The 14,337-nt window shown below is 51.1% G+C and overlaps 1 protein-coding gene across 3 annotated transcripts in view; it reads left to right on the top strand.

Annotated features, from left to right (window-relative positions):
• NTRK3 (neurotrophic receptor tyrosine kinase 3) overlaps positions 1-14,337 on the top strand; it is a 379,212-nt gene that overhangs the window by 277,880 nt on the left and 86,995 nt on the right. The window contains exons 13-14 of one of the 3 annotated variants that reach the window (XM_035024095.1): positions 996-1,130; positions 2,624-4,732. The exons of 1 other annotated variant lie outside the window; for it this stretch is intronic. In XM_035024095.1, coding sequence (XP_034879986.1) covers positions 996-1,130; positions 2,624-2,742 — 254 coding nt within the window. In that variant the 3' untranslated portion in view covers positions 2,743-4,732. Of the gene's footprint in view, positions 1-995; positions 1,131-2,623; positions 4,733-14,337 lie in introns of those variants that run through there. One more of the 3 variants, XM_035024096.1, reaches the window with a different exon arrangement.

Genomic DNA, 14,337 nt, shown 5'->3' with positions numbered 1-14,337 from the left:
GTGTCCATGGTGGTCCTGGCCTCCCCTGCCCTCCCCCAAGCAGATGCCTTTTCCTTCCTGCTCCAGGGTTGTTCTGAGCACGAGGGGGAGGAATGGAGGATCTTGGAGCGGTGCCTCCTATGCTATCAGGATTCAGCACTTAGAATCTTGGAAGGGCTCCACCTGGGAAAGAGTTCCAGAGAAAACAAACTTCAGATCCCGGGTAATATGGGAAAAGGCTCATGTTCACGGAGGCAGCTTCAGGGACCTTGGCAGAGGCTTAGGCAGGCTTGGCCCCTGCCTTTAATGGATCCGACATGGAGCCTTCCAGGGCCCATGATGCTGCAAGGCCTCCAAAGGCGATTTCACTCTCAAGCTATAACATGATGCCTTTCAGAGGAGTTGTAGTCGCCGGGTCTAGTGAACCAACAGCGTTTGTTGTTCCAACTGTTTATGCCCTAATTAAGGCAAGAAAGATTTTAAGGGACAAAACACACCCGCCCCCCTGGCCCTGTCTCCTCATTGCCCCTTATCAAGCTGTTTTCCTCTTGGAGATGAGCTGGATTTTTTCTGAGAGAGAGAAGGAGCCAGAAGGAGGGTCTTGGGACCTGCAGGGTCATCACCCCGGTGATAAGAATCTTCCTTCTGGCCCTGAGAATGGCATCCAGAGTAGCAGTGATGGGCACGAGTTCAGGGTGCTTGGGCCCAGGAAGGGGGTAGGGGTCTAACATGTCAGGGAAAGGGTTGGACAGAGTTCATGGTGATGGCGGATCTTCCCTGACTCCCTGGTTACAGTTCTTTAAGGCCACTGTCTGATACTCAGAGGACAATGTATCTAGATTTTATGCATAAAATAAAGCAGGTGCCCCTACAGGTAAAGCAGTGTGGACTACAAGAGCAGGAAACACCTGGGCTTCTGTTTCTGGCACTGTGCCCGTGAAACTACTTTCCCATGTTTTTGCACTTGGGGCTCAATACTGACCATTAATTCCCCCCATGTCTGCCTCTTCTGCCAGGGGTCTTTTCAAACATAGACAATCATGGGATATTAAACTTGAAGGACAATAGAGATCATCTAGTCTCATCAACTCACTATATATATGAGGAACCTGAGGTCCAGAGTGGGGAAGTGTCTTACCCAAGGTCACATGGTGAGTTACCTCCTTTGACGTCTTTGTATGCAGTACAGACCCCTCCCCCAACCAATTTTGATTCTTAAGATTTTTAAGACCTCATGGAATCTCCCTATGTCCCAGAGGACTGGGGGATGACTAGGAACCCAGTGTGTGATTGGTACTAGAATCCCTTAGGTCGGAGGAGTCTTCCAGGGAGAATATGTCATAGGGCCAAGGTGAGGGGTATGGGAGAAGCAAGAGAGGGACCGTGGCCTGGATGGGAATAGTGGTGTCACACACCTTCTAGGCAGGCCACCCAGACCAGTGGCCTGCCCTCCCTTCCACCTCAGATCCCAGAGAGCCCTCGTCCCGGGTTAACACCGCTTCTCATCCTGAAGCTGAGTCTCTCTCTAAATGTGATGTCATAGACAAGGAAGTTTCCCTCTCTCCTCACAACCCTGGCCCCGCTCCCTGCAGATGGAGGGCTCCCAATGCCCACATTACTCAACTGTGTTTTGATCTGGGAAGGAGAAGGGGAGAGTCTCAATGCAACCAACTCGGTCTTTTCCCATTGTATCCCCAACACCCAGCTGCCCATTGTGTCCTTCACATGCCTGCACATAGCTTTCATGAAAAGACAAGCTTGTCTTTACGCACACACAGGGAAACACATGGACAGACATTATTTTATTATTAAACCTCCGTCTGGAGAGTTGATCAGGAACACCCACAACTCTGGACACTCTGGACATCCTAATTCACTCCATGGCAGTGTGGCCAGACTGGAGCTGAGTTCTCATGCACTTGGCTACCAGGGTCATTGCTCCAGAACACTTCCATCCCCTATTAAGACTTGGCATTGTGATATGGCCAAAAAAAGCAGCCATTATTTCCTAAACTTTCCACTGAGCTGGTGAAAGGAAACCAAAAGTCAATGAGAAAGAGGGGGCAGACTTGGAAGAATAGCGCTCCTACCCCCCTGGTGTGGTCAAGGTAGTCTATAGGATTCTGGCTCCTAGGATTAAGAAGTAGCCCTCTATGATCCCTTAACAATGCAAGTTCTGAGAATGCATCCCTCCCACCCCGCCAGTGACCCTAGCGGTGATGCCCCCTCCCTATCTACCTGTTGGCTCATCCTCAGGGGCTCCTCCCAACTGGATGAGGCCCCTCCTGCTCCTCCATGACAATCCAAGGCCAAGCCCCCAGATAGTTGGCTCACTTCCCTTCCTCGGTTCAGTGGAGGCCGCAGCAAAATGGAGTGTTTCCAGTTTCTCTGACCATGCTTGGTTTTAAGTTAATCCCCTCCTCCTGTCCTTCCCTTTTGCTGACAGTTCATTTGGCAGTTTCCAATATATATCTGTGTCCATATCTCCCATTCTTCCCCCACCCTCCCCGCCCCCCCACCCCCTTCAAGCTCCCTCTCTGTTTCCCCTCCTAGTTTCGATCTTCTTTGGGGCAGGGGGGATTTTGGTTTTTACTTTATTTTGCTTTTTTCTGTTTTTCTGTTTTTTTGTTTTTGTTTTTTATAGGTTTCAGAGAAATTATGTTGAATCCAATAAGCCTTCCCGGACATTCCAAGCCTCTTAACCATGGCATCTATGTTGAGGATGTCAGTGTTTATTTCAGCAAAGGACGTCATGGCTTTTAAAAACTCCTTTTAAGCCTCCCTGTTTTGATGTCACCTGGGTAGGCTGGGCCCTCTGAGAGGTGGGAAGCTCTAGGCGCTGTTCTCTTTGGATCCAGGGATGCTAAGTAGAAACTGCATGAGCCGCCGGCGCCCCTGCACCTTTCACGCCACCAAGACGGGTGTCGTCCCTCATCCACCACTGGCAGGGCTGCCCTTTCCCTCAGTCATCACTGTGCTCCTTCTCCCCCCTCCACCCCGGCCTTCGAGGCAGCTCCTGCCACCATCTTTAGAGCCAATAAAGAGAATTAAAAACCTGTGCACCAAGAACCATCTTTTAACAAAAAACACACTAGCCATTCTCTTGCTTTCCAAAAACCACCCAACCACCACGAGAAAGCCTGATGAAGTCCAGCCGTGCTCCAGCCTCACTTACCCTGCTTGGAAGCGTGGGGTCTCTCCCTGGCTCTCCCTAGGATACCAGGCTGTCCTCTTAGCAACCTCATCGCCCTGCAACCTCCAATGGGGAAGAGCGTCTAAGCAGAGGTGGAGACCACGCGGTGAGAGAGGGGGAGCCAGGCCCGAGTGTTGGCACCAGATTAGGTCTCAGAGGAAAGAATGGAAACCAATCATTTTCTATATATATATACACACATATATATATATGATTTTTTTTTTTTTTTTGGTGGAGAAAACCATACTTTTTTGGGACACGTTTTCCCCCCTCCCCTCCTCTTCGCTCTGGAATGGCTCACAGTGAGTGTGATATTAGAAAACTCCTTGGCCCCAAGATGTGCAGTCCTGACAAGCTTTCGCTACGGGAGGTCTTGCCTATGAATGGGCCATCCTCCTAGGACCACAAGGGACCGAGCGAGTCAGGGCCCGAGGCCCTTCCTGCTAGTCCCTGATCCCAGGATTGGCTCTCTACCCCCCACTTTCACTTACTCTTGACTCTGAGAACTTTCAGAACCCAATGGAATCACCATTTCAAGGCCAAGATGAACTGAAGGGAAGAGAAGGAAAAATTGGCCTCCTCCAGCCCCTCTCATGAAACCAGTGGAAGGGCCGTCCTGTTCTCTGGTCAATATATGTGTTTACTTTGCTTGCTTTGACTCATGCCTTACTCCACGGCCACCCTCTCCCAAAGAGGCGGTTTGTTCCTTCCATTTCCAACTTGATCCGCTGGGGAAAGGGAAGCACAGCTGTAGGGCCTGAACCTCTCCCAGATTTGCTGCCATGCTGGCCGAGTGGACTCTGGGCTTGACCCAGCCGCTCCCACCTGGGGTACTTCCATGGTGAGAAGTCAGCACAGGCTGTCCCTTGATGGTGGAGAACATGAAGCAGGGGGGTCTCCCATGGGGAACTCTTAGGACACGATGGTGGTGGTTTTTAACCCACTTAAGTTTTGGGGTGATGACTCACAGCAAGAGATAGTAGGTTCTCTCTGGCTTCAGCAAATTTACATGGGAATCAAGCTTCCCACTGAAGGTCCTCCTTCCTGGGGCCTGTGGATGGTGGTTCTTTGTGCCAGGTTCCCGCTGATTCTGCAGATGCCTCCATGGGGTTTAAAATCACGAAGCTTTCCAAGTTCTTGGCCCATTTTGGGGGTGGCCTCCCAGACACCGTAGTGTCCAGAGTATTGTGGTGGGGGTTCAGGTTTTCTCCAGGGCCTCAAGATGTGTGTGTATCTAGCCCCTGATAGCTTCCCGCCATCCTGCCCTCCCCCCTCCACTGCTTCATGTCAGGCTGATCCCCACCGTGTCCTGCTGACCCTTGGGGCCAGGGCCTCCTCCCGAGTGTGGCTTTAAGGAGTAAGCTTGAGGATGATGTTTTTTTAATTATTGTAAATCATTACCTCATTTCCAGCCTGCCAGGCTCCATCCATCCCAGCATCTTTTATTCTGCCATTTTCTCACCTTGTGCTATGACAATGGGGCGTTGTATTTCCACAGAGACTTATAGGAGTGTTCAGTGTATAGTTTCTTAATAAACACTTTATTTTCTAATGAAATGACTGCATCAGACCTCTTATTTGGCAACTTTGCAAAGAATATTAAAGACACAGAAATTCTGACATTTCTCCCCCCTTCCCTCCTCCCATTTTACTGATACTCTTTTAAAGAAGTTTCTTAGCTCAGTCCTTGTTTGCCAAAGTGTTTACAATCTGTTGCATTGGTTGCTTTCATTGAGACTCCTCCAGATAGGTCAAGTCCATCTAGTGAAGTGTTTCCTCATTCTATCGAGGCAGAATTAGAGACACAGAAAGGTTGAATGGTTCACCCAGGGTCACACAGCACAAGAGGCAGAAGTGAGATTCAAGCCTGACTCCAGACACTGCTCAGGCCACTGAGACCCTCATCTCCTTGGTGGCTGGAGGACTGTTCTGTTGTCTGAGCAGCTAAGGCTTACCATGATCCTTTCTTCAGAACTGATGTGTAAGAGGTTTGGGAGTAGAACTGAGAGATCCTTGCATCAGCAGGTCACTAGGAGAATCCTAGTAGAGCAGTTTTGTATCTTCCCAGGATCTTGAGGACGTGACCTTGCCCAGAGGAAGACGGGGCTCTGGGCTTGTAGGCCAGTCTGTTGATCATTCTGGGACACCTCATCCACACACCCGTGCACACACACACTCAGGTGGGCCAGACTCTCCACCAAGTCTCATGTGGGCGGCCTGAAGCAGGAGGCAGTGGTGGGGTCCTCCTGAGAGTAGCAGGTGTAAGTGAGCTGGGCTTGGCTGTCGGCCCTGGGTTCCTGGCCACACCTGTAACTTACATCTACCTTTGAGGAGGAGGGGCCTCTGTGAGCAGGGTATCTGGAGCGAGAGTGGAGGACAGGGGCCGAGGAAGGTTTCCTGGGTAGGATTGGACCTTTTGCTGGGCCTCAGCAAGCTTTGTGGGAGCTTGCTTACTTAGCAGGTAACAGAGAGACAGGTAGAGCAAGGTGGGGGAGCTCAAGGCGGAAGTCCAACAGGGGAGCGGTCAGGCTAGGGTGGTGCTTTTTCTCCTGACCCTCATTGACTTAACCTCCCATTTAAATTGAGTTTGAGCCCCCCCGCCCCACCCCCAACCTCACCCCAAATGGAAGTTCCTCTTCTCTAGAATGGCCTGGGTAGGGCCTTGCCCCAGCTCTGAATTCTCCTATTCTCTGTGGTTCCAGGGCTAGAACTGGGATGTCCCAAGGGATGGGAGGATCTTTGGGACCACAGGGAAAACTTTCATTTTTAGTAAGAGAGATTTGAGCGTTGCTTTGTTCAAATGCATGGAGCCTTGGAAGCATGGGAGAAGAGGGGATGAATGGAAATGGCTCCTGAGGAGGGGGGAGGGACAGCACCCAGCTCAGAGGGAAGGGCCTGCACCAGCCCTGTGAAGGGAGCGCCATTCCAACGGGGGAGGAGGCAAGAAGAAAGATGGGAGTTTAGAGGTTTGGGGGCAAGGAAGGGGAGGAAGGCTTTCTGGTGGCTTCTGTTTTGCCTGTTAAGTGCAAGGCCAGGCCTTGTGTGGTGAGTGAGATCTGAGGGGAGCTGAGAAAGTCTGCAGTGCCCAGCAGAGGAAACGGGCAGGTGACAGATGAGCGCAGAGCGTTGTCAGGCGGAACGAGGACCAGCTGAGAAGGGAGAACAGTGTTCAGGGTCCTGGACTCTGTTTTCCAAGCTTTCCTGCTGGGTCCTGAAGTCCCTTGCATTTACCCCAACGTTAGAGCCTCTGGGGCTGTTAGAGTTGGCACGGGGCAGATGCCGAGAGCGGAACTCGGCCCAGAAGGACGCTGGCTTGGCCTGGCTTCATGCAGGGAGGCTCGGGGGACCAGCAAGACCTTCTGGGTTCGGAATCTCACCCACAGGATTTCACAGTGGTTTTCTTAGACTCCAGCTTGCACTGTGGTCCTGCCGTTCAGGTCCACAGCTGACATAGGCCATGAATCCAGGGTGCTTGCCAGGTGCTTATCTGGGTCTGAATTTTAGAGGGGGTGGCTGAGGAACACTGGTTCTGAACCCTATTCTCCAGAGTCTGGAGAGTGGGAAGCTTGCTCTGTGCTTAAAGACAGCAGTGAAAACAGGAGTAGGGCCTCCCAGGGGCGTGCTCTGGAGAGGACTGGAGTCGTTCACGAGGATTGCATGGCCAGATCCTGGAACTGGTTACCGAGCGCCGAAGAATGGGGCCCACCCGCGAAACATTATCCTTATGTCACCGAAGCAGAGCCGCTCAGAGCCAGGTACATCTTACCCAGGAGGAGGCTGGGACTCAGAATGCTCAGGAATGAGCCCCGGTTGTCAGTTTGGGACCGGCAGAACCAGGGCCGACGTGAGGTCGCCCTGACTTCCCTGAGGTCTTCTGCTTCTGGAAGGCTGCAGTCCTGGGGGCTTCCCCCACCCCTCCCGAGGTGAACAAGTCTTTCGGGGCTCTTTGAGGCAAGATGCCATTCTGAACCTCCCTCTGGAACCAAACCGGGTGATTTTGAAAGACTCTCCGGAAAAGAATGTCTGCAGTGTTTTTATTCCTCGCCCATGCTAGCATTTCGTGACCCCGAACACCTGAAGGAGTGGTTGGTCTTCGGTCTAAGATTAATCACCCAGCTTGCAGGCGGCGAGATTGCCAAGCAGACAACGGTGGCGTCTTTGATCTTGGGGAGGGCTTGTCGGGTGAGACGCCTGGGTGGGTGAGGCTGCCCGGGTCCAGGCACGTGGGAGCAGCTTCAGACAGGAAGGTGGTGGGAGGAAGGATGCTCCTTGCCTGATTCCCCTGCCCCTATTCGAACTTTCCTGTCCCATCCGAAAGACTTCCTGGGGTGTCGAAGCTCAGCCATGTGCTTCTCACCCAGGAAAAGAGCAGATGCTGAGCATGTTCCGTGTGGAAGCCAAGAAGCTGGCCTCTGGGCCACCCTCGCTCTTCCCTCCCGTGTGGGAATTCTTCTGCAGCCAAACTTCCAGAAGCCGTGTCCTTACCTCCACCTCCCAGCTGCAGGTGTGACCTGAGCACAGATGTGCCGGGCCCGGGACGCCTCCCCTGGCTGGGCCCAGTTCCCGCAGGTCAGGCCCAGGCATGAGCAGAGAGGCTCGTGCAGCTCAGACACAGCAGTGAGGGACCAGAGAGGGTTCGAGGCCACCGAGGCAGGACAAGCGCAGGCGGATCAGAGCAGGAGGGCTTTGTTGCTGTGTAGCTTTCTGAGCCATGCCAGACACGGATTAGGCCGAGGGCCTTCATTCTTCGGTGTTCAGGGACCCTGAGCTCTAGCTCGATTCATGCATTGCTGCCAGAGTAGTTCTAGAAGGGAGAGAGAAATGAGGTGAGGAGGAGTGAGGAGGTGGCAGGTGATGCTGGCCGCTCTGGGGCTCCCGTGGGAAGGACAGGAATGGAGGGAAACTCTTGAGTGTGACAGTGGAGGAGGTGACGGGGCAGTGGGGAGCATGGGAGGGACAGGGAGCCTGGTTCGCAGCCAGATTGTCTGGGAGGCCTGGGCCCCCTCCTCTCTCCCAGCTCCCCCGTGCTCTCCCCTTCCCCCTCTTCGGTGGGGTTGATGTGGGCAAAGCTGATGCAGCCCCCAGTTGCCTTGAGTGGCTCTCACTCTGCACTTTGCACTTCCCACATCCCCAAAAAACCTCAGCTTGTAGCTGACAGTATCACTCTGCGAGCTCAGTAAGACTCCTTGTTCAGCCCTACTTGAACCCCAAAGTAAGATGTAAGATGTGCTGGCGAGAGATAAGGTCCTTGTCTGCTTCTTGGGGGGGGGTTCAAAAATTCCATCAGGATTCTGAGATCCATTTGGGTAGGACTTCCATCCCAATTCCTCCTCTCGGTGGGTGACATTTCCATAATGTGACCCTAGGGTCCCCTTGGAGTTAAATTCCCCCTGCTGGCTCGGGGAGGTTTCTGCATGGGGAGGAGGCCTACGGCCTCTCTGTCTTCTGGCCCCGTCCATCAGGACACTTCCCCTCCCATCATGAGATATCAGGGTGCGCCTCAGAGAGCTAGATCTTTCCCCACCGTGCTGGCCTTGCAGGGGGATGGAAGTGTGGGGCTCGAGTGTTCTTTGTGCTCGGGGGGCGGGGGGAGACAGTGCGAACGGGGGAGAAGGAAGAAGTATTGGGGCTGGCCTTGGACAAGACCTGCTGGCTTCCCTGAAGGAGGAACGAGCAGGTGGGAGGATCTCTGAGAAGCGCGGATCCTGCAGGGCATAGGGGAAGCTGCTGGCTTCAATGCGGTGTCAGAGGCCTCCAGCCCAGGGCAAGACCCAGTCCGCGTGGGCCCACTTTGGGAAGGCGTCTGGAACTGTGCGAGGTAGAGGGGAGAAGCAGGCTTACCACATTCTGAGAGAAGAGCCAGAGCTGTAGAGAGGTCCTGGCTGGGGGCTTTGACGACACTTCTCAAGCCTCGGAAACAGGAGACACACGAGCTTCCCGCACAGCCCTGGGCTTCTCGGGATCACGGTATTTCCCCACACCCCTCTGCAAACAGGTACTGCCTGAGGCCTCTCCGATGTAGAGGCATCTGTGATTTGGCGAAGGGTGGAGAAGGGGGCACGGGGTGTTAACAACAAGAACGGAGCTTGGCTTTTCTGAGAGGCAGAGATGCTGAGCCGTTCTCCCCGCATGCCGCGCCCCACCCCCAGCCCCTTAAGAGCAGCATCAAGTGATGTGTGAGGGTTTGGAAGGGTGGTCAGCACTCCCCACTCAGAGACCAAGGAGCCAGGCTGCCCAAGGTAGGAGTTCCAGGGTTGTGCTCCCTGGTCTGTGGCTTCATCAAAGTTTGGGGTGGGGGGTGGGGCAGCGCATCACATCAGCTCAGATGACACCCCGCCAAGCCTGACTGTGGTAAGTAACGCCGGTGGCCTTGGGGGCTACTAGTGACGACCGGCTTGTCTTCGTGGCCCTCCTTCCCCTCAGCTCCTCCTGCCCCTGGGCTGTTACCATGGCAGCACGACAGTCTGCTTCTGCCTTTGGGAACCTCCTTGGAGCGATTGGCTGTTTCCCTTAAAAAGACACAGGCTTCCCTCCTTTGTCCCCAAGTTCATTCTGCCGTGAGAGGGGCAGGGACCTGTCCCCGGGAAAGTGATTTCACTGCCGTGGGGGATATACCCGTGTGATACTTCTTTTATAGAGCTCTGACTTGCCACCTCCTTTTACTCTGAAGCTCCCCCTAGTTTTGGTCTGTTTTGGTCCTTGCAACATAGCTTTACAATTGCAACGCAATGTCCTTTGCGCTGCAAGGTCTGCAACAGCCTTTGGCCAAAGGTCATGCTATCCTGACTCCCAGATGGATGTGTCAGGGAAAGAGCGGGAGTGGGGCTGGGGGGAAGGGGTCGCGGGAGCTCTTAAAGGAAGGACATCTGTCTACGGTCTGTGATGCGGGTCTAATCAGCCACACAGGCTGGGGAAATCGTTACATCACACGGCCAGGTTCTTGAGGGTATCGGGGAACACAGGATCTGGAGAGCCCTTGAGTCTGAAGTTGAGAGGGTTTAGGTCCCAAACGCAGGAGACCTCTGGACCTACAAGAGTTCTGTCACTCCTTAGTCTTTATCAGCACCGGCTGGCCAAGCAGTGCCCAAGTCCTCAAGTCTGTGTCCCATGGGGCAAATGTAGGTGCCCTCCTTCAAACAATCTCAGGCAGAAGGAAAATGCCAGAAGGCAGGCTGAGGCCAGCCTCTGCATTCGAGGGACACCAAAGTGTCGGCCTTCTCCTGCTGTTAGTTCTGAGAGAAAACTCACATGACGGAGAGCCTGAGGGGAAATCTCACAGCGATTTTTGTCACGAGCTTCAGTCTCCGCAAGGTCAATCTGGCCAGGAGGACACAGCCGGGCTCCATGACTTGGGCCGCTCCTATCTGAGGGCTGCAGCTTTGGACCAAAGCCTTTCCCTTCAGAGGGAGCCAGATGCCAAGCCGGCCAGTGAGAGCTTGAGTCTGTTCTTTCCCACAGTCAGTAGGGAGCAGAGGAGGTGTCACAAATATAGAATACATTCTCAGAATGTCCTTCCTGGGAGAATTTAAATTGAGTCCCTGTTTGAATGACTCATGGAATCCTTCCCTCTTGATGGCTGTTGGTTTGGCAACTCTGCTACCATAACAGGCAATGGCCCCTAGTAGCTCTGATACCAAATGGCCAATCTGGTTGTTAAGAAGACCAGAGTAACCCCACTGTGCATTTTCAGGATGGCATTTTTGGCTGTCTTAGTAGTTTTAGTGGGTCAACTGCTTGATCAACTATTGTCTCACATGAATTGATCAGTTTTCTGGGCAAAGCTTCAGTTTCTGCAATATGACCCTCTCTTAATTTGAGTCCCCAACTTGCAGAGAAACCTTTTCCTCCTACTCCAGTTACTACAGAAATGATGTTGCTCTCCTTTTCATTGGTTGAGACAGTGCTTCCCTAGAGTCTCATGAGATGCTAAGATCCCATCCAATAACTTTGGAGAATATTGCATGGTATAGCCAATCTCTTATAGATTCACAATACACATTAGGATATTAAAGGCTCTGAGAAGTCCTGCTTTAAATAAAACTTTTTATCCCACCACTTTCCCAATCTAATTGAACACAGAATGCTCTTCACTTAATACTGATCAGTAGATTGACACACACACTTAAGGTAACACTGGGTTATTGGGTGGTCAGAGCTTTTTTAAAAAGAAGAATGAAGCAGGATATTAACCAACCACTGACCAAGATGAACAACCACACCCCAACACCTTTGCCCAGCCGTAGGCTCAGTCCCTCCTTCTGCCTTCTGCTTGGCAAAGAGGCAGACATGATTCTGAGAACTGGTGGATAGGTACTCTTGTGAAGAGCAGGAAACCTTCTCTGTGGTATCTCAGAAGAAAATGGTAAGTCATCTCACATAAGAGCGTAAGACTTCAGCACTAAACCTGGCCACCCTCCCAGGCTGGTGGAGGAGACATCATCTAGTGGTAGGACACAGGAATGAAGACCTGGAGCCCAGTCTCAGCACCTCCACTAGCAAAATGGCTTGGGGTAAGTTACATTTCCTTGTTCCATATTTGTCTCTGAGTTTGGTAATCCTCAGATACAAAGACTCTACCTAGACAAGTGCCCCAAACGCCATATCCCTATGAATCACTGTTGTCTCCTGGTGGGGGACATCTTTTGGTTCTTGGGTCCACCTCTCTCTGCTGAGTGTCTTGGTGTATCCCGTGGGAAGAGCGCCTTTGCTCCCTCTTGGAATGCTCGGGGGCTTGAAGGCAAGGGGAGGGAAGAAAGAGAGAGATGGGTGCCCTTTCTCGTGAGGGTTGGTGGATTTCTCTGGATGAGGAAGGAAGCGGATGCTTGGGGGTTAACAGACCCTCTCTGTCACAGTTGGACAGGGCCAAGCGGGAGTTCTTGGCAAGATTTTCTGACTTTGATCTCAAGAAGGCAGCTCTGCCTAACAAATAGTCTGAAATGTCAAAGAATAAATGTTAAAGCTTGAGGGGTCGTTCTCTGGGGAGTTGCCTGGGCTGGCTAGGGAGGGAGAGGAGGAGGGAGAGAGGGACACAGCAGAATCCTTCACATAAAGATTCTGACTTGGTTTTGTGATATTTAAGAAAAAAGAAAACTCTGAATTATTTATAGCACAGAAGATGGAAGCAGGCTGTAAAGAAGTAGCCAGGCTTAAGATGGTAGTTCACGTTCCATTATTTATCTGCCCCAGCCTTGAACTGGTAAAACTTTTCTTGTTGGTGACATGCTATTGACCTCTCCTTGAATTATTTATTGTTATTATTATTACTACTATTATTATTATATTAATTAAGAAAAGTCAAATCCTTTGACATGAGAGTTGGGGGGAGGCAATTTCTAGAAATGGTTGTTACAGACAGCAGGACTTATCTCTTCCTCTTGAAGGATCTCCAGCATGTCCTTCACCACCCCTTTCCACTCCTACCAGCTTATGTACTGCTCCTAGACAGGTGTGAAGCACTTTGGTTTTGGCCTGGCCACTAGTTGGCCATGTTGATATTATTTCAGCATTGTGGATATTGTCTCCCAGTTGTTCCATTTGCAAGATGGAGGCAACTGTCATCTGCCTCTTCTGGGTATGCTGGGCCAGTGAATGATGCCCTGTGTTCAGAACACCTCGCGCCTGGGTGGGGGTGGAGGGGAGAGAAAATACCATCAATGTTATGTGGTGGGTGGGGGAGGTGGGGGAAGAAAGGAAGTAAAGAGATTATAAAGGGAAAATCAGAAGTGATGGAAAGATTGGTGTTAAAGCTGGAAGGAATGAGGTCTTTCATCTGTTTATTTTGGACTGTGATGTTGTTTAGATGTTTAAAAAAAAGTGCTTCTGGTTGCTAATCACATCCTGATTCTATAGCATGGGTAATTGAAATCCACTGATAATCTCAGAATTGCAGTTAAATTAAAAATGACAAGCTTCAGATGCTCTCCCTTCTCTCTCCACAAATAATACAAATGTGCTCTCAGTCCCTGTGCCTCTAATTGTTTTCGCACACCCTGGACACTCTCGGAGATGCAAATGAATGGAAGCAATTTTGCCAGGTTGGGGATGTTGAGGTGAAGCTAGTCCAAGTGCAAATCGGATCATCGGTAAGCCTCCAAACAAGCAATATTGTGTTTACTGTGTATTGCTTTTATTGAAAATATTAATACTTTTGCTGTTTTTCTAGACTTTTTTTTTTCCACCTAGAAGAACCTAGAGAACATTTTGCAGCTAAAATGTCACTGTGACACTCCTGTTAGAAAACTCTGAAAATGTACTTATTTTTATACTCTAACTTACTCTACCTCTCAGAAAGGTCTTCCAAATATTTTTCCTCCACTGCCTGCTTTCAGATATGTAGAAGTGTGACCAGCATCCTGCTCTAGGGCAGTGGTTCTCAAACATTTTAGTCTCGGGATCCCTTACAAATTATGAGGACCCCAAAGAGCTTTTGTTTATGTGGGTTATATCCATCTCTATTTATTGCAGTTGAAATCAGAATTGAGAAAGATTTAGAAACACAAGCACACACACATACACATTCCAGTTAGACATCAGACAATGTCCTCACACGGCAAGAAGCCACTGGAAACACTCCATGCATACCCGTGAGAGAATGAGGGTAAAAAAATGCGAAGACCACCTCGGTAGACCTTAGTAGACCTTAGACCTTCCTAGGAAAATAGCTTTAACACATGGCTGTCTTGATGGGTTCTTGGGGCCGCCAGGCATATCTGGACCACATTTTGAGCCCTGCTGCTGTAGGGAAACTGAGGCACAAGCAGATGCTCAAATCAGAGTCTCTTTGGTGTCCATGAACGATACCAGTATGTACTTTGCTATACTTGCTAGTATGTAGGGCTACCATCAGAAACCCATTTCCTCATGCAGATACCACTGATTATGCAGATATGCAGTTGCTAGGAGTATGGAAAATACACAAGGACTTCATCTATTATGAAGAAAGCTGAATGGTGGACGTTTGCTTGCTCTAGAGAAGGAGCATGGGCTTGCTATAGCAGTAGCCACTGATTGAAGAGACTCATCACGAACAGGGTTGGCAAAATCCCGATGGTGAAAGAGAGTAGAATGAGTGGCATGGGGATGAAGGGAATTTACAGTCAGCCCCTTGGAGGTCAGAAGTCCCATCAGGTGCGTCCTAGCCTTCCTGGTGCATCACATTTGGATTT

Source organism: Mirounga leonina, unplaced genomic scaffold, assembly GCF_011800145.1.
Source record: "Mirounga leonina isolate KUSES-001 unplaced genomic scaffold, KU_Mleo_1.0 Mir_178, whole genome shotgun sequence".
In the NCBI taxonomy this organism is placed as follows: Eukaryota; Metazoa; Chordata; class Mammalia; order Carnivora; family Phocidae; genus Mirounga; species Mirounga leonina.
This window is presented reverse-complemented; position numbering and strand designations above follow the sequence as displayed.